The sequence below is a fragment of the Bufo gargarizans genome, chromosome 7, assembly GCF_014858855.1.
Source record: "Bufo gargarizans isolate SCDJY-AF-19 chromosome 7, ASM1485885v1, whole genome shotgun sequence".
NCBI classification, from domain to species: Eukaryota; Metazoa; Chordata; class Amphibia; order Anura; family Bufonidae; genus Bufo; species Bufo gargarizans.
Window position 1 is genome coordinate 125,475,636 of NC_058086.1, and position 26,157 is coordinate 125,501,792.

The 26,157-nt window shown below is 46.9% G+C and overlaps 1 protein-coding gene across 1 annotated transcript in view; it reads right to left on the reverse strand.

Annotated features, from left to right (window-relative positions):
- LOC122944191 (complement receptor type 1-like) overlaps positions 1-26,157 on the reverse strand; it is a 380,940-nt gene that overhangs the window by 45,431 nt on the left and 309,352 nt on the right. The window contains exon 14 of the mRNA XM_044302417.1: positions 11,190-11,243. Coding sequence (XP_044158352.1) covers positions 11,190-11,243 — 54 coding nt within the window. The remainder of the gene's footprint in view (positions 1-11,189; positions 11,244-26,157) is intronic.

Below are 26,157 nucleotides of genomic sequence, written 5' to 3' on the forward strand. Positions count from 1 at the left end.
GGTAAGGCCTGAGCAGGTACAAGCATTAGTAAATTGGGTGGCTGACAGTGGATCCAGCAGGTTCACATTATCTCCCACCCAGTCTTCTGCAGAAAGCGCACAGATGGCGCCTGAAAACCAAGCCCATCAGTCTGTCACATCACCCCCATGCATATCAGGGAAACTGTCTGAGCCTCAACTTATGCAGCAGTCTCATATGCTGTTTGAAGACTCTGCTGGCCGGGTTTCCCAAGGGGATCCACCTAGCCCTTCCCCAGCGGTGGAAGACATAGAATGCACTGACGCACAACCACTTATGTTTCCTGATGATGAGGACATGGGAATACCACCTCAGCACGTCTCTGATGATGAAACACAGGTGCCAACTGCTGCATCTTTCTGCAGTGTGCAGACTGAACAGGAGGTCAGGGAGGAAGACTGGGTGGAAGACGATGCAGGGGACGATGAGGTCCTAGACCCCACATGGAATGAAGGTCGTGCCACTGACTTTCAGAGTTCGGAGGAAGAGGCAATGGTGAGACCAAGCCAACAGCGTAGCAAAAGAGGGAGCAGTGGGCAAAAGAAGAACACCCACCGCCAAGAGATTCCGCCTGCTACTGGCCACCGCCATCTGGGACCGCCGCCAAGGATCGCATAAAGTGCGGGCCGTCTGTGCGCTCTGACAATACGCCTCCGACAGAGGACAGCTTGTCCTTACCTCTGGGCAGCCTGACACACATGACTACATGCTGCAGTGCCTGCGCAACGACAGCAGAGTTGCCCACATCTTAACGCGTGCAGACTACTGGGTTGCCACACTGCTGGATCCCCGGTACAAAGACAATGTGCCCACCTTACTTACTGCACTGGAGCATGATAGGAAGATGCGCGAGTACAAGCGCACGTTGGTAGACGCACTACTGAGAGCATTCCCAAATGTCACAGGGGAACAAGTGGAAGCCCAAGGCGAAGGCAGAGGAGGAGCAAGAGGTCGCCAACGCAGCTGTGTCACGGCCAGCTCCTCTGAGGGAAGGGTTAGCATGGCAGAGATGTGGAAAAGTTTTGTCAACACGCCACAGTTAACTGCACCACCACCTGATACGGAACGTGTTAGCAGGAGGCAACATTTCACTAACATGGTGGAACAGTACATTCAACTTCTGGGTCTCCAAATTGTCCACGTGGCCAGAGCTGGCCTTTTATGCCTTGGAGGTGCTGGCCTGCCTGGCGGCCAGCATTTTGTCTGAACGTGTATTCAGCATGGCAGGGGGCGTCATTACAGACAAACGCAGCCGCCTGTCTACAGCTAATGTGGACAAGCTGACGTTCATAAAAATGAACCAGGCATGGATCCCACAGGACCTGTCCATCCCTTGTGCAGATTAGACATTTATAACTACCTCCCCTTAACCATATATTCTTGTACTCCAGGGCACTTCCTCATTCAATCCTCTTTTTATTTTCATTTTACCATTATATTGCGGGGCAACCCAAAGTTGAATGAACCTCTCCTCTGTCTGGGTGCCGGGGCCTAAAAATATCTGACAGTGGCCTGTTCCAGTGTTGGGTGACATGAAGCCTGATTCTCTGCTATGACATGAAGCCTGATTCTCTGCTATGGGACTTTTCTCCTCTGTCTGGGTGCCGGGGCCTAAATATCTCACAGTAACCTGTTCCAGTGTTGGGTGACGTGAAGCCTGATTCTCTGCTATGAGACCTCTCTCCTCTGTCTGGGTGCCGGGGCCTAACTATCTCACAGTGACCTGTTCCAGTGGTGGGTGACATGAAGCCTGATTCTCTGCTATGGGACCTCTCTCCTCTGTCTGGGTGCTGGGGACTAAATATCTGACAATGGCCTGTTCCAGTGGTGGGTGAAGTGAAGCCTGATTCTCTGCTATGACATGAAGTCTGATTCTCTGCAATGGGACCTCTCTCCTATGTCTGGGTGTCGGGGCCTAAATATCTGACAGTGGCCTAAATATCTGACAGTGGCCTGTTCCAGTGGTGGGTGACATGAAGCCTGATTCTCTGCTATGGGACCTCTCTCCAATTGATATTGGTTAATTTTATTTTATTTTTATTAATTTCCCTATCCACATTTGTTTGCAGGGGAATTACCTAGATTTTGCTGTCTTTTGCAGTCCTCTAGCCCTTTCCTGGGCTGTTTTACAGCCTTTTTAGTGCCAAAAATTTGGGTCCCCATTGACCTCAATGGGGTTCGGGGCGAAGTTCGGGGCGAAGTTCGGATCCCGAACCCGAACATTTCCGGGACATTCAGCCGAACTTCTCGAACCCGAACATCCAGGTGTTCACTCAACTCTATTCATGAGGCCTAACCATGAGCAAAATCTAATAGTGACAACAGAAGCTTATTTTAGACAGGAAGATCTGTATGAAGTGTGTAGTGATACGGCATATTGTATTCTTACTGTATAGTTTTGTTTATTACTTTATTTAGAAATGTCACGGATGGTGCTGCAGAAAGCTGGAACTTATAAATAAACATCCGACTGGCTAGATCCCAAACTAAAGGAGCATATGGGTTAGCCCTATAAAACCCCTAGAGCTCTCCCTGACTGCTATGCCCATGCAAAGGTCTTTATGGTAGACAATTGCATGCCCATGTACCTAATACTATGTGACACCTGAAAACCCTATAATAGTGAGGGGACACGATCACCGGCTCCCTGCTCTTAATACGGACGGATTCAGGGTCATCTAGAATCAAGCCAGCAAGGAAACACAAATAAAGGAAACAGACTTATGAGGAATCAGCAGAAGCAGCCTCCAGCAGTGAACACAATCCAGGAAGAAGTATAAACCGCAAAGTGAGGCAGTATGGGAGGGAATATAAAGGGAGACAATTAGTGTAAATAGGTGACAGCTGGGAGAAGGAAAGGAGATGACAAAGTGAAACCAAAACAAAGAACGTCATGCAGGTAGAGAAGAACATCTAACAGACCTTCTCACGGAACTGGTGGTGACAAGAAAATGGAAATGTGAACCCTATTCCTTATCACTATTTTTCTACCCAATTAAATAGTATACGCAAACATACAATATATGTCTTTTCATTTGAACCCAAAGAAGGAGAAACTGCGGCTGGTTCAAGAGAATGGTCAACTAGAAAAATAAAATAAAATGTATATTGCTGTGCATTAAATGATTAAAATCAGATGTTATCCTTTCTCCTCTGCTCTCTTGTCATATGCAAAAAAATTAGAATTTAAAAATTCTTTCAGTTTTTTCACATCAAAGGGTTTAATTAACCCAAAAAATGAATCAAGCTTTCAAGTACTTTTAGAAATACTCCAATGATAAATAGTGTTCGCAAGAGATTTATATTATGCTGAGCTCTTTTGCAATAATTAAATAAAAGAAATGTAATCTATAGTGTTTCGGGCGAGCATGCTCGGCCGAACTGCCGAGTACCGTATGTGCTCGAGCGCCATGCTCGAGTCTCCTCCACGCACGTTTCTTGGCTGCGATGCAGCCTATTACTGTGCAGGTATGTACTTCCATCACTGTTGGTTACTGGCATTACAGTGATTGGCTGGCCGGAACACATGATCAGGTGCTATATAGCACCCGATGGCGCGTGTTCGGCTCATTATTAGTCAGGGAGAGCTGCGCTTAGGAATGGACAGATAGTGTAGGGAGTGTGATCACAATTTATTTAGTTGAAAAACGTTTCAAAGACCCAAAAGTCCTTTTAAGGACTATTGTGTGTGGTGGCAGAAATATAATACAGCTATAAATATATTTTTTTCCATACTTTTCCATACTTTTTCTATAGAGGGTGTCTGTAGTGACTTCTGACATCTGTGCAATATCTTGTGTGTGTCAGGGCCAGAGAAAGAAAAAAATATAAGTGAAAACTAGTATATTTTTTCCATACTTTTCATACTTTTCCTATAGAAGGCTGTTTGCAGTGACTTCTGACATCTGTGCAATACCTTGTGTGTGTCAGGGTCAGAGATAGAAAAAAAAAATAAGTGAAATCTATTTTCCTTTTTCCATACTTTTTCCATATACTGTGCTTGCTGTGAACTGTGACATCCGTGCTACATCTTTTGTGTTAAGCGTGTATATAACATTTAATATTAAGAAAGAGAGCATTAAGTGACTGGGAAGTGGCTGTGATGCTGATGGTTCACGCAGAGACCGTGGCCCTGGGCGCATTGAAACTGTGCCTGCAGCCAGAGCACAAGAAAAACAATCATCCACAATACCTAGCTTCATGTCCCAGTTTGCAGGGCAAAACTCTTGAAGTCAGCACGACCAGGTGGTCGGTTGGATTGCAGCAGATAATGCTTCCAGTTAAGCACCACCCTGTCTTCCACCAAGTCAAGTTTCAGTAGCCAAGAGTCTGGTCAACAGGATCCTCACCCTGATCCTCTTTCCTCCCACCATGGAGGGTCTGGCCAAACAAGTGATCCCACACTCTGATATTCCGAGGAGCTCTTTCCATCGCCATACTTGATTTGGCCCTCTCGCCAAGCATGCTTGAAGAGGGACATGAGATCTTGTGCCCTGATTCCCAACCTCTACAGCATCCACAGTCACAAGAAGATGACAGAGGGGAAATGGCAATTAGTGTGTAATGAGGTGGATGATGATGACACAAAGTTGCCATTGAGTCAACCTCAATTACTGTCTCAAGAGGTTGATGAAGAGGATGATACAGAGTTGTCAATCACTGAGGTTGTGGTTGGGTCAACAAATCAGGAGGATGATCAGAGGGAGGAAGTGGAAGATGATGAGGTGACTGACCCAACCTGGGAAGGTGGAAAGTCGAGAGAGGACAGCAGTACAGAGGGGGAGCGATCTGCAGAACCGCGACAGTCTGGAAGAGGCAGTAGGATGGCAAGGGGGAGAAGGCGGGCCACGCTAAACACTGCCCACAACTGTTTCACGGAGCACCCCCTTGCATAAATATCCCTTGCCAAGGTGTAGGTGTTCCGCAGCATGGCGCTTTTTTGAGGAAAGTGCGGACAACAAAAGAATAGTAGTTTGCAACCTGTGCCACACCAAAATGAGCTGGGGAGCGAACACTAGCAACCTCACCACCACCAGCATGATCCACCACATGGCATCCAAGCACAGTAATAAGTGGGACAAACGCCTGGGTCCACAATCTGTGTCTGCGGGTGAAACCACTGCCTCCTCTTCCTCTATGGTACGTGATGGCCAATTGCCTGTCGAAGGCGCAGGCGAGGATGCCTCCCGCCCTGCACCTGGACCTTTGCAAGCACCATCAGCGACCACATCCACTTCCCTGTCCCAGCAGTAGCATCCAAATGTCCTTACCCCAGGCATTTAAACGCAAGCGCAAATACCCAGCCACCCACCCACAGGCCATAGCACTTAATGTGCAACGTTCCAAATTGATGGCCCTGGAAATGTTGCCATTTAGGCTTGTGGACACTGAGGCCCAGTTTCCAGCCTGATGTCGGCGGCCGTCCCACGGTACTTTGTCCCCAGCCGCCATTATTTTTCAAGGTGTGCCGTGCCAGCCTTACACCAACAGGTGTCCCGAAACGTCACACATTTGCCCTGACCAACACAATAATGGGAAGATCCACTTAACCACGGACACATGGACAAGTGCATTCGGGCAGGAACGCTACATTTCCCTGACAGCACATTGGGTGAACGTTGTGGAGGCCAGGAGCGAGTCAGTACCCCTGGGATGGCACAGGTGGAGGGTCGAGAATGGTGGATTGCGGGCCCTACAGTCGATCAGGGTTTCCACCTAGCACCTTCGTTAGTGGCTCCAACCCCAACTTCTCCTCCTCCGCCTTCCTCCTCCACTTCTATGTCAGAATTATCCACATGCAGCATCTGTCATCAGCCGGTAGCTGGAAGCAGTGTAGCACTGCAGTGGGGAAGCGTCAACAGGCCATGCTGAAGCCGATATGTTTACGGAACAAACAGCACACCGCTGCAGGGGATAAGGGATAAGAGACAAGACTGAGCTGTGGCTCTCGCCACTCAACCTACAACTAGGCATGATTGTGTGTGATAATGGCCATAACTTGGTGGCGGCTTTGGAGCTAGGCAAGCTCACACACATCCCATGCCTAGCACACGTCCTAAACTTAGCGGTTCAGCGGTTTCTCAAAACCTACCCCAATTTGCCTGAGCTACTGGTAAAAGTGTGCCGCGTGTGCACATTTCTGCAAGTAAGTAGACAGCTTCAGCTGGTCTGTCAACGCTTGAAATTGCCAGCTCACCTGCTGTTGTGCGTCGTGAGCATGCGCTGGAACTCCACGTTCCACATGTTGGCCAGGCTTTGTGAGCAGCAGAGGGCAGTAGTAGAATACCAGCTGCTACATGGTCGGGACATTTCCAGTCAGCTCCCGCTAATCAGAAGCGAGGATTGGGCATGGATGTCTGACCTCTGTGAGGTTTTAAGAAACTTTGAGGAATCAACACAGATGGTGAGCGGCGATAACGCTATTATCAGCGTAACCATCCCACTTCTGTGTCTACTCAAACGCTCATTGCTCAGAATTAAGGCCGACGCTTTGCATGTGGAAGAAGTGCAAATGGGGGAAGAAAAAATTACACAGGGTGATAGCCAGACCACCCTCCGTCCTGTCTTCTCAGCGCGAATTGGACAATGAAGAGGAGGAGGAGCAGGAGACAGTTGCCTCCGCTACAGAGGGTAGTACCCATGGAAGTTTAATTCCATCTGTTTCACCGTGGGTGGGCAGAAGAGGAGAAAGAGGATGCGGAGATGGACAGTCATCCTCCTGATGATGATAGTGAAGTCTTGCCTGTTGGGACTCTGGCACACATGGCTGACTTCATGTTAGGCTGCCTTTCCCGTGTAACCGCTCGTTATACGCATTTTAGACAACACGGATTACTGGGTGTTCACCATTCTCGACCCCCGCTACAAATAGAACTTGTCATCTCTCGTTCCTCAGGTGGAGAGAACGAGCAAAACAGTGCAATACCAGAAGGTCCTTGTGGAAAAACTGCTTCATAAATTTCCATCTGACAACTGCTGGCAACAGAGTCCGTACTTCCTTGGGCAACCGAGGAGGGGAGACAAGGGGAACACACAGTAGTTCCAACAGAGGCAGGGCAACACTCTCCAAGGCCTGGGACAGCTTCATGATACCCCACCAGCACCCTCACCCTGATGTGCGGCCTAGTGTCACAAGTTTTGGAAGATGGTGAAGGAGTACGTAACAGACCGTGTCAGCGTCCTCAGTGATCCCTCAGTGCCTTACAACTACTGGGTGTCCAAGCTGGACATGTGGCATGAACTTGCGCTCTACGCCCTTGGAGGTGCTGGCCTGCCCTGCTGCCAGTGTTATGTCTGAGCGGGTATTTAGTGCTGCTGATGGCATTATAACAGATAAGCGTATCCGCCTGTCAACTGAAAGTGCTGACATGTTGACTATAAAAATGAACAAGGCCTGGATTACCCCTGATTTCTCGACTACACCAGAGGAAAGCGGATGAACATAAAGGCACTTTAAATGTGTTGTTTATAATGTACTGAATATTCTGTATTCCCGTGCACCCCTTCCACCACAAACAAGTGTATATGGTTAAATCTTCCTTTTCTTCTCCTCCTCCTCCTCCTCCTCTTCCATCATATCAACATGCTTATTCGTCGCATATAATGCCCTCATCTATATGCCCTTGCATAAAAAATTTTAGAAGGTAGCTCACCCACAGGCCCTCAAATAATTTTTTACAGGGTCAGCTCATCCGCAGGCCCTCTCATAATTTTTTTACAGGGTCAGCTCACCCGCAGGCCCTCTCATATAATTTTTTACAGGGTCAGCTCACCCGTAGGCCCACTCATTTAATTTTTTTCACAGTGTCAGCTCACCCACAGGCCCTCTTATATAATTTTTTTTACAGGGTCAGCTCACCCACAGGCCCTATCATATAATTTTTTACAGGGTGAGCTCACCCGCAGGTCTGCTCATATAATTTTTTACAGGGTCAGCTCATCCACAGGCCTTCTCATATACATTTTTTTACAGGGTCAGCTAACCCCCAGGCCCGCTCATATACATTTTTTACAGGGTCAGCTCACCCACAGGCCCTCTCATAATTTTGTACAGGGTCAGCTCACCCGCAGGCCCTCTCATATAATTTTTTACTGGGTCAGCTCACCCGCAGACCCTCTCATATAATTTTTTACAGGGTCAGCTCACCCGCAGGCCCTCAGCAAAAATCTTTTAGAGGTTCAGCTCACCAGCATGCCCTCACCCATAATGATTTAGATCAGGCATGGCCAACCTGTGGCTCTCCAGCTGTTGTAAAACTACAACTGCCACCATGCCCAGCTGTAGGCTGATAGCTATGGGCAGTCTGGGCATGCTGGGAGTTGTAGTTTTGGAACAGCTGGAGAGCCTCAGGTTGGCCATGCCTGATTTGGATGGTCAGCTCAGCAGCAGACCCTCACCTCTAATGTTTTTGAGGGTTACCAGCAGGCCATCAATCATACTTTTTCCGTAGACAGTGTCCGCTGTGGACAGTCAAATTAGCAACACCACATCTGCTATGTAAAGTATGCGGGCGAATATATATATAAAAAAAAAAAATTTTAGAGGGTCAGCTCACCAGCAGGCTCTCAGCGGAAATCTTTAAGGGGGCAGCTCACCAGTACGCCCTGAGTGGAATCTTTTCGAGGGTCAGCCCACCTGAAGGCCCTCGTATATCTGTGAGATACAGTGTCCCTTTGCCGTAGACGCATGCGAACTGTGTTATTACCTGTGGTACCTCTCCTGTAAAACGTTTCCTCATCCTAAATACCTATGACATCCCCTGTAATTTTGTAGTACTCATTACAATGACAGGGCCTCTTAAGAGTCCTGTATTGTTATTTATCGGCACTACCTCCCTGAGTTGGGCGTGGGTAATTTGTGCGCCTCCGCCTGCCTTTCTTGGAAGTGATAGCCGTAGCCGTTACTCAGGCTCCCTCTACGGAAGCGAACCCCGAGTCTCCGTTACCCATGGTCACCATGGTAGGAGCATAAAAGAACATCGAAAGTTGATAGGGCAAACATCCAAATGAATGGTGGACATCACAGACACGTTTGATCGGCCAGAAGTTGTCTAGAGCCAACAAAGTGGCAGCAGGCCCTTGCACATAATGTTTGAGAGGGTCAGCTCACCAGCAGGCCCTCATCTACAATCTTTTACAGGGTCAGCTCACCAGCAGGCCCTCACCTACAAGTCCAGTCTGACTATCCAAGAGTCTGGTCAACACAATTTCACCTCTAGCGGTACAATACGGATGCCACCGGCTGTCCCTCTTAATCATGACCCCAGTTCCGAAAAGCTACAACATTTTTTGGATGAACTTGCACTTTATATACAAGTAAATATACAGGAAAGAATGTTTCCTAACAATTTTTACTCTACAATCGATTTTATCTTTGGTTTTGTGCGTATTATTGTCAGTCTGTAAAAGTGGCGTTCTACTCGGACAACATCATTCCCAGCAGCGACATGGGAGTCCAAGATGCATGCAGACATCCTCCCAATGCAGTTTCCGAACCGTTTCAGTGGTGTTTCCATAAATGTCTTAACTTTTTATATGAGCCAGGCACCCTCCCCTCTTCAGAGCAGGGGGTGCCTGGTTTAATGCTTGGGTCCTCCCATTGACTTCCATTATACTCGGGTGCATGGTAAAACACCCGAGCATCCTGATGTGTTCAGCCAGAGCACCCAAGCACTAAGGCAGGCATGGCCAACCTGAGGCTCTCCAGCTGTTGCAAAACTACAACTCCCAGCATGCTTAGACTGCCTACAGCTATCAGCCTGCAGCAGGGCATGGTGGGAGTTGTAGTTTTACAACAGCTGGAGAGCCGCAGGTTGGCCATGCCTGCACTAAGGTGCTCGATCATCACTAGTAATCTAGCATCCAAAATGACCAACCTAAGTGACAGATGTTTCTCTATGCACAGCAATAGGGAGAAAGCCATCAATCAACAGCTGGTGGGTGGGAGAAGCCTGCATATCTTAAACACTTCATGCACATGACTGTAGCAGGTCTGTGCCCGTATTGTGGCCTGCAAACATCAGGTCTGCAATATACGGGCACTGGGCGTGTGCACCTATAGGCATTTTTTTTGTGGGTGCAATACAACACCTTTGCACCACATTGTTTTGCACCAAGCCCCCTGCTGAAAACACAGAGTTGGCGCCGGCAGCCCATGGGCATCTGTCTTCCACCTCACCCCCTTGCACATCAGCTAAGCAGTTTGAGCCCCAAGTCATGCATCAGTCACTTATGCTTTTTAATGACTCTGCTGGCAGGGGTTCTGCTTCTATAGAACTCGGAGAACAAGGGGTTGTCTGAGTTATGAAAAAGAAAATATAGCACTGTAAATCTGATGGTCAGCAATAACTAAACTAAGCAAGTCTTAGGCAAAAAAATATATTTCCTCATTTTTTTGGTTATTTTTTGGCCTTTTGTTTACCTGCAATAACAACAATCTCTGAGGTTTTCCTCATGAATATGTGTTCCCCTCCTCCTTCTCTGCAAGGGAGTGAATACAAGTGCTGCCCAGAGTGAAATGTCTGACTCCTGGGAGACTCAGCAGCATGTTGTGTGTGTAGGACTATAAGTCCCAGCTGTACAATGACACTGCTAATACACACAGGATCTTCCCCCTACCTGTTCTTGTGCAATGCTCTGCGGAACTCCTCCAGTCTGTCAGATCTGTGCCTGCAGAATGAGGATCCTGTGTCTCTTCACTGCCTGCAGCTACTCAAAAGAGCCTCCAGCCCCGAGTCTGTGCTGCAGAAGGGGTTAAAGTTTCCTGAACAATCCAGGGAAGAGGCCAGACAGCAGCACCAGCGGGGCATGGCCAGGACAGTGACGTCTCGTGTACAGACATATATCTGCTTTCTTAAGCTTGTGCATGAAACATCGTCAGAGCAGGGACAGAAGCTGACATCACAGGTCATGTGACCTTCAGTGGAATATGAGAAGGGAGCCACTGCATATGCAGTAAGTGCATTGTAAAGCCTTTGCATTTGCCCAGTTAGAAACATACAAAAGCCCAAAAAATAACAACCCCTTTAAGAGTAGAGCTGTGAGGAGGTGTTTCAATTTTTTTGCCTCAAGCAACAGAAAGGCTAGTGCCCTGCAAGGTGAACTCTTTCACTTATTACTATTTTATTTATTTATTTCCAAAATAGAGAGTAACTGCATGTTTATAAAATACCTTTCTCATCCTTTGAATCTGGAGCTACCGAATCTGGTTCAGTAAGAATTTCAACTAGGAAAAGAAAGAGAAATCAATATCATTGTACATTCAATTGTCAAAATCAGTTGTTCTTCACTTCTCTGTCTGCTTTCTTATCATACAGAGCAATTATTATTTATTAAATGAGCCAAATTATTTCACATGTGAAATGATTGATTCACTCAGAAAATGAATCAAGACAAATAGTACTTGTAAGGCCAAGTTCACATCACAGTTATGGATTCCATTATTGTTTTCCGTTACAACATGGTTATAATGGAAAATAACGGAATCTATAAGACGGAAGTCAAAACAGAAACCTATAAGAGGCATTCCGTTTTGTTCATAATACAAGTCTATGGACAGCATAAGGTATCCATCCTGGTTTCCATTATAGAGGAGTCCAGTCCTGCGTAACACAAACCAGGACGGATCCGTTATGCTGCCCATAGACTTGTATTATGATGGAATGCAAAATAGAAGCCTTTAAAAGGCATTCCATTCTCCTTTCCGTCATAATAGAAGTCTTGCAGAACAGAAACCAGACGGTCCGTTAAGATTGCCTATAGACTTCTATTAAGACGGATCAAAACAGAATGCCATGTTATAACGGAAAATAATAACTGAATCCATAACAGTGATGTGAAAAAGCCTTAAGAGACATATTTTATACTGAGCTCTTTTGGAATATATACACGTATCAGTTATTTAAATTACTCATTATAGGTGTTTTTTTTGGCTAATGATAATTCCCTGATATATGTCTCTTGTCTAAGGATGAGCCAACCCAGACTGGAATGTTCAGGTTCGTACCTAACATTACAGTATCCAAGGACCTGTATACACACACGGAACATGACTCGGGTTCAGTGTTCGGATGATAAATGAAGCTTGTTAAAAGAAAAGGCTGCAGTGCAGCCAATCAACAAACTTTTAAGCTGTGGGCACTTTGAAGCCATCACAGTTATGCTTAGCATTGAAATGGCTGTGATTGGCCAGGGAAGCACATGACCCTGCCTGCATAAATGTCGCTCTGCAGAACAGAACCACTTCACCACCAATGAGTGGGCCTCTATGCGGGACGTGTGTGCCGTGTTGTGCTGTTTGGAGTACTCCACCAACATGGCCAGTGCTGATGACATCAGGAGAAAGAAGAGGACGACAAGGGATCATTCCCATCTGGCCAGTCGTCCACACGTGGCTCGGAGGGTGGGTTCCTGCACCAACAGCGACCAGGTTCACAATTATACAGCCTGGACACAGTTTTGGAGGATAAGGAGGGTGATCATGATGAGGAGGAGAAACCATGTTCACAGCAGAGTGGCACTCAAATCAGCTTACGGGCACCAATGGTGCATGGCTGGAGGTATACATAGGACACAGACAATACCCCTCACACTGAGGACAGCTTGTCGTTGCCTCTGGGCAGCCTGGCACAGATGAGCGAGTACATACTGCAGTGCCTGTGCAACCACCGCTGAGTTGCCCTGATTGTTACCAGTGCTGAATACTGGGTGGCTACCCTACTGAATCCCGGCTACAAGAACAACGTGCCAAATTGGACACATAGCCTGAGCTTGCCCTTTACACCTTGGATGTGCTGGACTGCCCTGCAGCAAGTGCATTGCCAAAAGTGTGTTTAGCACAGCAGGGGTGTGATCACAGACAGGTACACCCGCCTGTCCAGACCCAACGTGGACAAGCTCACATTCATTAAAAAGAACCAGCCATGGATACCACAGGAGTTGTCTGTACCTTGGGCAGAGTAGAGAAGTAAACCGGCCGCACTCCTTTGTTTTACTCCAGCGTAGTTTGTGCGTTCAGCTTTTTGGGCCTCCCCAAACAAATAAATGAATGAAAGGAAAAAACTAACAAACAAAACCCCCCACAAAAACTGTTTTGGATACCTCCCCTGCCTCCGCCACCTACACCTCCATGTCCACCTCCTCCACTTGGATCTCCACCTCCTGGTTAAACATTATTATTGGTTATTTTGGCAAAATGGAGACGAGCCTCACCCAGCCGTTGTTATACACCATCCCCAAATCCCCCTGAAAAATAAAAAATAAAAAAAATAAAAACAGTGTTGGCTGGCTACCACCTCCCCCGCCTCTTCCACCTACACCGCCACATCCACCGCCTCCTCAACCTTCTTCTCCACTTTTTTTCTTTTTATCTATTTTGTTATTTTAAGTCATTTATCTATCCACATTTGTTTGCAGAGCAATTATCCTGTGCAGAGTTGCTAGCTTTGCAGATACATCATATAAGTGTTTACTGTAGCAAAATATCATACACCACCATGGGTACCCAAACCACCATCAGGCAGGAGAATTCCCAAAACCAGGGAGTACCCCAAAGGGAAAAAAGAAGCACCCTTCTCATCACTGCATGGCATCAGAGTGAGTAACTACGATAAATAGATAGATAGATAGATAGATAGATAGATAGATAGATAGATGACTTTGATCCAAATCGCAAAGCTGAACTTCCTTGTGCTTCACGGTAACAAATTGATTTTCCCTGAAATAGGGTAAAAGAATTATCATAATCATCCAATCTGTTTGAGTGCCCAGAGCTCGCCACCGCCATCTTGATTAAAGATCCTGCTGGAAGTGACGTATGATGTCACCATGCCGGCCGACGTGATAAAGTCATCATGTGCCGCAAGATTTTGTGCTGGATCTTCAATCAAGATGGTGGCAGTGGGCAAATGGATGAGGTAAGTTTGATTTTATTTTTTATTATAGACCTTAATATTAATGTCAGATTCCGCGATCAGCAATTAACGCAGCATCTGAGGGGTACAACATTTTTTTTTTACAGTATTTCTTTAAAAATGGGCACAAAATGAAAGAAATGTCCTTGAAAGTAGCTGCTTATAATGTTTGCAGCAGCTGCAATTGTGCTAGGAGGCACACCCAGCCTCCGCTCCTAAGGCTACTTTCACACTGGCGTTTCTGGGTCCGTTTGTGAGATCCGTTTCAGGGCTCTCACAAGCGGCCCAAAACGGATCAGTTTAGCCCCAGTGCATTCTGAATGGATAAGGAATGCATCAGTTTGCCTCTGTTCAGCCTCCATTCCGCTCTGGAGGCGGACACCAAAACGCTGCTTGCACAGTTTTGTTGTCCGCCTGATGATGCAGAGCCAAACGGATCCATCCCAACTTACAATGTAAGTCAATGGGGACAGATCCGTTTTCACTGACACAATAAGGTGCAATCGAAAACGGATCCGCCTCCCATTGACTTTTAGTGTAAGTCAAAACGGATCCGTTTGCATTATCATGTTCATGGTAATGCAAACGGATCCGTTCTGAATGGATACAAGTGTTTGCATTATAGGTGCAGATCCATCTGTGCAGATACCAGACGGATCCGCACCTAACGCAAGTATGAAAGTAGCCTAACTTCTCACTCCCTCGTTGACAGGTTTCCCTGCCTGTCCCTATTCTACACACAAGTCTAGACTTCCCCTTCACTGTCCCTGGCAGTAGAATACACTCTTGATTGTGACTTCTCACTGTCCCTGACTCCCTAAGATCGTTTTTCTGGCAGACACTGCTACAACCATCCACCCTCATTCAGAGCCCAACACAGAATTACGTTCTGCTCATTCTGCTAGGGCACCTCCCTGCCTGCTGCAGCACTGATTGGCTGATCCAGTCTGTCTGTTGGCGAGCAAGCCAATCAGGGCAACTCCCCACTTCCTCTCAGGGTAACGTGAGCACCCTTCTTCTTCCTCCCTAGTGCAACAGGTACAGTAGAATGGCACTGAAACTGAAGTTCAGGTTCGTCTGCATTGTATGTATTATAAGCTAGAAATATTTTTTTCAACAGGTTTTTACTAAATAATATCAGCTCCTTTCTCTGTACAGTGTTGAGTCATCTCATCTGAAGCCTTATCTCTGATCTCCTGAGACCTCATTATAGCTCAATTCTTATCTGACTGATTAGAATGTGGCTTTAATAGGTGTTTATGAGCTAAGTAATATAGTAACTAGAGGGCACTCAAATACCAGAGAACATCAAGGCAGGATATCAGTAATCCCAATTTATTACCTAAAATAGTGACATAGGGCTAAAACCGTACTCGCATAAATCTAAAAACATGCAACTAAAAACATGCACATATAGCAAAATCGACCGCACAATAAAAAATGTCCACACTATGTATAATAGGACAAAATCTGTATAGGGCTGCAGTGTCCGTATGCCAGGTGTATGGCCGAATATATGCAGATTCAATTTGTGTGAAAACTCAGCACGCAGTATAGGTCAAATGTTCAACCAATATAGTCTCGTCAGAAACTTCATATAAGCCCCATAGGGCAAAGTACATTACCCCTCCTGCGTCCCCTTGATCTTGCTCCAGCCACTTGGACTCACACGGCGTCCCATATGATCTCAGGTCTATGATGCGGCGTCCCACGTGACCTGGCTGTGTCCCATGTGATGCACGTAGCTGTTGTGAGGCTGGTCAGTGCGCTGGGTCCTAAGGTCCGGACCGTATGGTTGTATCCGCACTGGAGATCACTCCCTGGGGGTGCGAGGGGTATGGTGACTTTTGGTAATGTCACCTCAGAGTTCCAATGAAGAGTCCTGTGCTGTCATGAACCAAACCGGATGCGTTTCGGGGATCAAGCCCCTTCCTCAGCAGCTTACAGCTGAGGAAGGGGCTTGATCCCTGAAACGTGTCCGGTTTGGTTCATGACAGCACAGGACTCTTCATTGGAACTCTGAGGTGACATTACCAAAAGTCACCATACCCCTCGCACTCCCAGGGAGTGATCTATATGTGCATGTTTTTAGTTGCATGTTTTTAGATTTATGTGAGTACAGTTTTAGTCCTATGTCACTATTTTAGGTAATAAATTGGGATTACTGATATCCTGCCTTGATGTTCTCTGGTATTTGAGTGCCCTCCAGTTACAAAATTACTTTGCACTTTTTGTACCGGATTTGGGTGAATCCGTGGAGTGAGCACCGGGTCCTTGTGAAGAGGCAAGGTGAGCCGCTGAACACTATTGCATTGTAAGGTGTTTATGAGCTGTTAGTAATTCAGGGATAACAGCTATACATAGCTGTCAAATGACAGTAATGCTTCATTCAAACATCAGTATTTTGGTCAGTGATTTCCATCATTGATTGTGAGCCAAAGCCAGGTGTGGTGCTACACAGAGATAAGGTATTATGGAAAGATCTGCTCCCGTTCTGTTTTTAGAGCTGCTCCTGGGTTTGGTTCATAATCACTGATGGAAATCACTGACCAAAACACTGAAGTGTGAATAAGGCCGGGATTCCTGCTGAGAGCAGGAGTGCACGGCGTCATTGGTTGCTATGACGCCGTGCGCTCCCTGAAGCCGCCGCGATACAGTAATACACTGGTATGATCTATACCAATGTATTACTGTACTGTGGCGGCAGCAGGGAGCGCACGACGTCATAGCAACCAATGATGCCGTGCGCTCCTGCTCTCAGCAGGAATCCAGGCCGCGGTTCCACGGACCGCTCACGGCCGTGAAAAATGGCCGTGTGTATTCGGCCTAAGGCATAAAACTGATACTCACAGGTAAGCTAATACTTAACCCTTTATGACAAAAGCTGCTGCAAATGTTTAGTAAAGACAATGGAAAACTATATTTTTAGCCTAAAATGAATAAAGTGTAATTATAAATTAAATTACCCCAAGGCTGTTCATAGCCTTCACAGAGTATTTCACGCCTTAATGACCCAGGAGGAGAGTGCTCGTCCGAAATAGCCGATACTTTGCGCCCCAGGATGAGCATTCTTGTCCTACGGTCCTTCCCTCCCCTCCCCACGTGCGGTTCCGCAATCAGCGGCAGAGATCCGGCTGTTACTGACAGCAGGATCCCTGACGCATCCACCAGCATCAGTGATAATGCCAATGCCGGTGGATTAACCCCTCATATCCCGCAGTCAGCGATGACCGAGGCATATGGGAGGTTTGTGCTCCCTCTCCTTAGCCATCAGGTCCCCGCGCTGCGGTGGTGGGGACCCGATGGTTGCCATGGCAGCGCCAAGTTATTCCAAGGCCTTGGGGCCCAGCATGTACAGAGGCCTATGAGGCCCAGCCCCCAGGCTGGGTATCATAGGCAAACTATCAGTGTATTACACCGTGTAATACACTGATAGTCAATGCAGTTCAATGCAGATGTATTGTGCTCCATTTAAACAGGGATTGGACCCTGTAATGTTGAAGTCCCAAAAATGAAAAATAATATAAGTGAAAAAAAGTGTTTGTAACAATAAAAAAATTAAAGTTTCAATTAAAAAAGCCCCTTTCCCATAAAAATAGACATATAAAGTTGTAAAAAAAAAAAAAACATATTCAGTATCACCGCGTGCGTAACGACCTGCTCTATAAAAATATCACATGATCATGATCCACCCCGTCTGGTCAACACCGTAAAAAAAACGGAATAAAAAGTGTGCTAAAAAACAAACAAACAAAAAGTGTAATACCAAGTGATCAAAAAGTCATATGCACCCCAAAATCATACCAATGAAACCGTCATCTGACCCCACAAAAAATGAGACCCTACCTAAGACAATCGCCTAAAAAAAAAACAAAAAAAAAAAAATATGGCTCTCAGAATATGGAGAAACTAAAACATGATTTTTTTTGTTTAAAAACAATAGAAAAAACTTAGATATATTAGGTATTGCTGCATCCGTAATAACCTGCTTTATAAAAATATCACATGACCTAACCCCTCAGGTGAACACCGTGAAAGAAAAGGGATTAAAACTGTGCTAAAAAAAAGCAATTTTTTATCACCTTACATCACAAAAAGTGATCAAAAAGTCATATGCACCCTAAAACAGTACCAATCAAACAGTCATCTCATACAAAAAAAGAGCCCCTATATTAGATAGGCAACTAAGAACTGTCGCCTGCAAGACCCTGCAACCCAAGGCGGCACCTGCTGATGCATAAATATGCGCCTGGCAAAATTTTGTGAATGTGCATAAGGCGGACAGCAGCCGCCCTGCATAACTGCGCGGCCGAACCTTGAATCCTCCGAGCCCAAGAACGCCCACCACTGTGGTGGAATGAACCGTGACACCGAAGGGCGGGACCCTGGCCCAGATGCAGTATGCTTAAGCAAATGCAGACGTGCAAGTGTCACAGGCTGGCAGTAAAATGTTGGAGCCCTGACAGCGTCCAAATGATCTAACTCCCTTTCCCTAGGGTGTGAAGGGGAGGGACACAGTGATGGAAGGACAGTCTCTTCATTGAAATGGAAATCAGAGACCACCTTTGGGAGAAAGGAATGACCAGGCCGGGGAACCGCGTATCCCTGTCAGAAACAGAAGGCTTTCTACAAGAGAGTGCCCCAATCCGGACATCCTGATGGATGTGATAGCCACAAGAAAAAAAAACTGCTTCCAGGACATGAGTCGGAATGACATCTCCCGCAAGGGTTCAAGGGGAAAATTCCAGAGCACCAAAAGGACTAAAGGTCAGATCCCCAGGCGGTAAGGGAGGACGATATGGAGGAACCGTATGTGCCAATCCCTGAAGGAAGGTATAATGGGCCCCGGGTGAGTCAGAGGACGCTGGGAGGATACACAGCGCCGAACAGGCCATGCAGCGTACAACACTGAATTTGGCGTAAGAAGAATCCGTCACCTAACGAAAAAAACGTGCAGGGTGAGCCAGAGTATGCAATGGCTAATCCAGCGTACAACACTGAATTTGGCGTAAGAAGAATCCGTCACCTAACGAAAAAAACGTGCAGGGTGAGCCAGAGTATGCAATGGCTAATCCAGGACCACTGTACCGTAGTAGCTGTAGCGTGCCCACTAGCACAAAATGAGGGTCAGACTAGAGGGATCCGGTAGAGACCATGGTACCATACTGCCCCAGGAAAGGAGAGCTAACCGTAAACACCACCTGGGAAGGGCGTTAGACAGGAACAACCGCCAAACCAGTGACAAGGTAGAACCAGTACCTGAGGGACTGCCCCAATGCAGCGACTGCAAACACTAGTACCAGCGTAAAAATCTGCACCAGCGGAGGAGAACATGCTGCAATGCTAAACCAGAGTGCCAGCACAACCACTTCCCACATCAGAAATAGTGGATAGGGGATATACAGGTCCTTCTCAAAAGATTAGCATATTGTGATAAAGTTCATTATTTTCTGTAATGTACTGATAAACATTAGACTTTCATATATTTTAGATTCATTACACACCAACTGAAGTAGTTCAAGCCTTTTATTGTTTTAATATTGATAATTTTGGCATACAGCTCATGAAAACCCCAAATTCCTATCTCGAAAAATTAGCATATCATGAAAAGGCTCTCTAAACGAGTTATTAACCTAATCATCTGAATCAATTAATTAACTCTAAACACCTGCAAAAGATTCCTGAGGCTTTTAAAAACTCCCAGCCTGGTTCATTACTCAAAACCGCAATCATGGGTAAGACTGCCAACCTGACTGCTGTCCAGAAGGCCATCATTGACACCCTCAAGCAAGAGGGTAAGCCACAGAAAGAAATTTCTGAACGAATAGGCTGTTCCCAGAGTGCTGTATCAAGGCACCTCAGTGGGAAGTCTGTGGGAAGGAAAAGGTATGGCAGAAAACGCTGCACAATGAGAAGAGGTGACCGGACCCTGAGGAAGATTGTGGAGAAGGACCGATTCCAGACCTTGGGGGACCTGCGGAAGCAGTGGACTGAATCTGGAGTGGAAACATCCAGAGCCACCGTGTACAGGCGTGTGCAGGAAATGGACTACAGGTGCCGCATTCCCCAGGTCAAGCCACTTTTGAACCAGAAACAGCGGCAGAAGCGCCTGACCTGGGCTACAGAGAAGCAGCACTGGACTGTTGCATGTCATTCGGAAATCAAGGTGCCAGAGTCTGGAGGAAGACTGGGGAAAGGGAAATGCCAAAATGCCTGAAGTCCAGTGTCAAGTACCCACAGTCAGTGATGGTCTGGGGTGCCATGTCAGCTGCTGGTGTTGGTCCACTGTGTTTTATCAAGGGCAAGGTCAATGCAGCTAGCTATCAGGAGATTTTGGAGCACTTCATGCTTCCATCTGCTGAAAAGCTTTATGGAGATGAAGATTTCATTTTTCAGCACGACCTGGCACCTGCTCACAGTGCCAAAACCACTGGTAAATGGTTTACTGACCATGGTATTACTGTGCTCAATTGGCCTGCCAACTCTCCTGACCTGAACCCCATAGAGAATCTGTGGGATATTGGGAAGAGAAAGTTGAGACGCAAGACCCAACACTCTGGATGAGCTTAAGGCCACTATCGAAGCATCCTGGGCTTCCATAACACTTCAGCAGTGCCACAGGCTGATTGCCTCCATGCCACGCCGCATTGAAGCAGTCATTTCTGCAAAAGGATTCCAGACCAAGTATTGAGTGCATAACTGAACATAATTATTTGAAGGTTGACTTTTTTGTATTAAAAACACTTTTCGTTTATTGGTTGGATGAAATATGCTAATTTTTTGAGATAGGAAATTTGGGTTTTCATGAGCTGTATGCCAAAATCATCAATATTAAAACAATAAAAGGCTTGAACTACTTCATTTGGTGTGTAATGAATCTATAATATATGAAAGTCTAATGTTTATCAGTACATTACAGAAAATAATGAACTTTATCACAATATGCTAATTTTTTTAGAAGGACCTGTAGAATCTGTAAAACACTCGACTTGCTGGAACGTAATCACAATATTACGTGCCATCGTGTACGCACTATATATTGTTGAAGACACTGTAGCAATGTGAACATTGAAGTGTTTTCCCCAGGTTCCAGTCCGGGACTTGGGGCATGCTCATGTCCAGGGATCCTATTTAATCCTGCTACTGGATCTTGGGTGTGTCTCACTCTGGAGAGTGTACAGACAGAGGCCTGGTGAGGCTCTGTCAGTGTGGTCTCAGATAAGCCAGGCTGAGGGGCCACGAGGCTATGCAATAGCCTGGACTTTGGTGGACTTGAACACAGAAGGCTGGAGTGGCTCTGTGTGGTCTGAGGGCGGACATGCTGAGAGACCACTATCCCCCAAAAGACCCTGGTGTGAGAGCAGCCTGGAGGCTGCTGAAAGTTGGGCTGGAAAAGCCGCATCTCATCACGGGTGTGAACTGTGTTACACTTTAGGTGAGTCAGGGAAACCTATGTGTTTAGATAGGGCCCAGACGGGCAAGGTATTTTATTTTGGCTTTGTGTGTTTTTCTTTATGCCGTGTGCCACAATAAAGCACAGTTTGGCCCCTAAATCCTGGTGTCTGTGAAGAAGCGTGTGTTTGCAACCTCTGGAAAAGAGCTAATCCCCTACAATTGATGTCGGATGCGGGCACATGTCCGTGCTGAAAAGTAAAAAGCCAACGTGGTTGCTAAGGGCAATGACCTGATGGAAAAGAGCAGGTGCTGCTGAATGTTGCCAAGGAATTTCTGTGTTACTGTGCAGTGATTTAAAGTGCTGGAAGCCTGCTAGTTTGCAGGAGCAGAGACTGCTGGTGTTAATCTGGACATTTTTTTTTTCTGTGGTGCAAATAGTGCAGGATTTAAAGGGCCAGAAGCCCAGTACAAGAGACTGATCAGTCGAAATGGCTACAAAATGGTATAGCCCGTGGGAGAAATCCTGTGATTTAGTGATCGGGGGAATCCCGCTGGGGGTCATTCTAGACTCTCGCCAGCAAGTGTCTCGGGTCCTGCCTGAAATTCTGGACTTTGTAACAAGGGGACCAGAGACAAAAACTACAGTGTCACTGACCTTTGTGACTGACTATGGCTCTGTGCAATGGGAGCTGTTAAAATGTGAGACACTGGAAGTGGAGTTTGTGCTTGGCAAGGACTTTCCATTGTTTGGGCAGTTGTGGAGCGGAGTTCCTGATAAAAAGCAAAGATATGCCGTTGCCAAGGGCAACCGTCGGGAAGAAAAGGAGGTGGAGAGCGGTGCGGTTCTCAGGAGTGCATATCTTCCCTGCGACTGTGCCCGGAGTCCTAGAGAGGAAGTGCGGAGGTGCAGTAAAGCTGTTGCTAGGAGCAACCACAACCTTGATGAGTCCGCGGGAGAGAATGTCACTGCTTTACCAGAATGGTTGATTACAAAGGGTAAGACGGTTCCTGTTATTAACTGTGTGGCAGAGCCAGTGACAGTGAGCCGGCGGCAGGGGATATCTGCTGGGCCGGTAGGTGATAAGTCACACAGAGAAAAAGCAGTGTCTGAACAGGCGGATAAGCCTGCTGTGATTGCTCCCTCGCAGAAACCTGCAGGGGAGAAGGTTTCTGTGTTACCTCAGTTGCCCATGACCAAAGCTAGTTTTGGGATGACAAGGATCCTGGATCCCATGCTTGCCCGTGTAAGAGGTAGCACAATATTGAAACTTGAGACTGGTATAATAATAAAGGTGCTGGACAGTCGTGTGGATATGGACTATCCACTGATTTTCACGGAGCGTGAGACTCCAATGAGAACAGAGACTGATGAACTTGATGTTACAGATAAGCTCATGCATGAGGGAGTGTTGGAGTGTAATATTCCCTTACGCTGCGAGGTGGGGAGTAATAGAGACACTTCTGCAGAGAGTGCAAAAACTCCTGCAGAACTTGTACCTGTCCCTTTAAGTGAACGTGTAAGGGAAAGGACCATTGAAAACAGTGATGATACCATGTTTGCCGAAATGCATAATGGAAATGTGAAGTCATGTGAAATATGTGATAATAATGACATGCCTTTGCCTTTGCAGGCTGTGATTGGGGGAAAAAGCTCCCCCTGTTGGTAAACATGTGTCTGATATAAAAGTGTTGATAAATGTTGAAGAAACACCGCTAGGAGACCCCATTGTAGACAATGTGGCGGGGCTAGAGGGTGTACCACACGGACCAGAGGTGGATGTGCAGTCTCCACAGGTTTCTATGATTAATAAAATGTCCCAGGTGGGGATTGACTCAGGGGTGCCCCTAGAGGCCAGGGTTAATAATGACACGAGCGGTATAAGTGGCCTATGTGCCGTGACAGTTAACAACTCCGAGAGTGAGGCTACCATGTCAAGACCCAGCAAAACTAAAGTCGTTACTAGTAGCAACCAGGTGACTGTTATATCTGATGAGACAAGCGTTCAGTCGGGTGACAGCCTAGTGTCTGAAGCTCATATCCTGACAGTTGTAGATGATCTGACAGGACAGTACAGCTACAAACTTGAAGATGTTTTCACTCGCTCTGCACAGTCCCTAGATACACTAGAGATGGGGCTAGCGGTTCTCGCAGCGCAACTGCAGGAATCTCCAGAGGAGTCACAGAAAGAGATAAATGAACTGAAGGAACTAGAGTCACTAATAGAAGCGGAAATTCTCCAACTTCAAGAGGAACTTGCAGCTTCTGAGCAATCCAGACTTCATGCAGAGCAGGAAAGAGATGAGCTGGCTGATGAGGTTCTAAACAACGCCTCAGAAAAATCTGCTCTCTTGGAGGAGAAAAGACATTTGGAAGCCAGGATGGCTCAACTTTATCAAGAGTTATGTGATCGCATGGTGGACCTGGACCACCAGAGACAAACTGTATCTAGATTGGAGAAGAGACAAAAGAAGTTTGACCAGCTCTTGGTTGAAGAGAAATACATATCGGCTCGATATGCCGAAGAACGTGACCGAGCGGAGGCTGATGCTTGGGAGAAAGAGTCCAAGACCCTCTCCTTGGCTAGAGCCCTTGAAGAAGTGCTTGAGGAGCGAAATGAATTAGAGAGGCTGAACAAGCAACTCAGAGTAGAGATGGAAGCTCTCATGAGCTTAAAAGATGCCATCTATGAGGTGGAGAAGCCTAAGCGTGCTCCTGCACAGCAGGTGGAAGGAAGTGAGAGACCGGAAGATCCTTTGGAAGGTGCCAAGAAGTCAGAGCCTGGTAAGAGTGGGTCTGGAGATGGTGGTGCCAGGGTACTGGCCAAGGCAGAGAAGGTGGAAAAGGTATCGGCTGAACCAGTTGATGAGGCTGATGTCGATGCAGAGGCCAAGAGTCTCATGACAGTGTGTAACCAGGACCAGGGCGCAAAAGACGTCCCCTCCGCCTACAAGGCCTTCCAAGTAGCCAGCTGCCTGCTGGGGAAGAAATATGAGGAGATGGACGACCAGTATGCAGATCCAGGCTATTACGATGGGCTGTCTCTCCTGACTCCTCCCCAAAAGGAGACCAGTGTCCTGGGTGAGCCTCTGGAGAAAACGCCAGAAGACAAGAAGTATGCTGAAGACCCCAGTGCCTCCAACCTTGATGCGAAAGGGAAGGAGGAATTAAGAAAGCAAGGATATAATGCCATGTCCCTGAAGGGTGAGAAGGCTAATAAAGTAAAGGCCATGGAAGCTAAGGCCGAGCTCTTGAAGTGGGAGAAATCCTTGGATGTTCCAGAGATCAAGGGTAAAGCCGAAGTGGGGAGAGGCAGTGAAAAGGCAGAAGACCCTGAAACTGAGGCACCATCTGAGAAAACCACTGCTGGAAAAGAAGCGAGCGGGGGCAAGCCAGCTCTGCTGATGGAGCTTCGCAAAGACAAGAAAAAAAGGCCTAAGCGTCTGCAAGAGCCAGCGAAGTCAAACAGAGTCTGTCGTTTGCATAAAAATATATTCTGACGGGAGTTCCAGAAGCCGAGATCGAAATTCTAAGAGTAAAGGAAAAAGAAATGTACGATCTGCTGTTAAAATAAAACGTCAAAAAGAGGCGAGTCATAAAAAGCGTGCTCGGCTGAAGCAGCTGTGTAAGTCAAAGAGAGAGAAAGATAAAAAAATAAAAAGAGAGGGTCTGCCTGTCACATGGACATGGGAACATTGCAGACAATGTCTCTTGGGCAAGATGTCAGTGTGGGTAACAAACCAAGCACTGATTGCATGGGTCTGGCAAAATAAAGGGAAGCCTCTGACGCGGACCACATCTTCCAGGGGGAAGGTTGAGCCAGGCGATGGCAAGAAAATGTGGATGCCCTGTCATGAGCATCCAGTTGGTACATGTGTTCACCCCCACAGGTTTGAACAGAGGGGGGGGATATGTAGCAATGTGAACATTGAAGTGTTTTTTCCCAGGTTCCAGTCCGGGACTTGGGGCATGCTCATGTCCAGGGATCCTATTTAATCCTGCTACTGGATCTTGGGTGTGTCTCACTCTGGAGAGTGTACAGACAGAGGCCTGGTGAGGCTCTGTCAGTGTGGTCTCAGATAAGCCAGGCTGAGGGGCCACGAGGCTATGCAATAGCCTGGACTTTGGACTTGAACACAGAAGGCTGGAGTGGCTCTGTGTGGTCTGAGGGCGGACATGCTGAGAGACCACTATCCCCCAAGAGACACTGGTGTGAGAGCAGCCTGGAGGCTGCTGAAAGTTGGGCTGGAAAAGCCGCATCTCATCACGGGTGTGAACTGTGTTACGCTTTAGGCGAGTCAGGGAAACCTATGTGTTTAGATAGGGCCCAGACGGGCAAGGTATTTTATTTTGGCTTTGTGTGTTTTTCTTTATGCCGTGTGCCACAATAAAGCACAGTTTGGCCCCTAAATCCTGGTGTCTGTGAAGAAGCGTGTGTTTGCAACCTCTGGAAAAGAGCTAATCCCCTACAACACATATTGGGACAGTGGAGGGCCATGTATATAGGGGACGCTAGGACACAAGAGTGACACTGGACAACCCCCTGTGGAGAGAGGTTGTCATATTCATTACCCAAAACGGTACCGAAAGATAAAGACACAACGTGAAAACAGCCACAGCAACCCTGGAGGCACCGAGATACCGAGAGAATAAGAGTACAGGGCACCAGCATGTACGATACTTGCTAAGCTCCACATGTAGAAGAAGCTAAGGCATCTATAGCCGTGGCGTAGTTGATAGTGGATTAGTTGTGGAAAGGGCAATGTTGCAAGAATCCCACAAATGAAAGAGGGTAATGCTTATGGCAAGCACTACCCTAGTGGTAGTGCAAATAC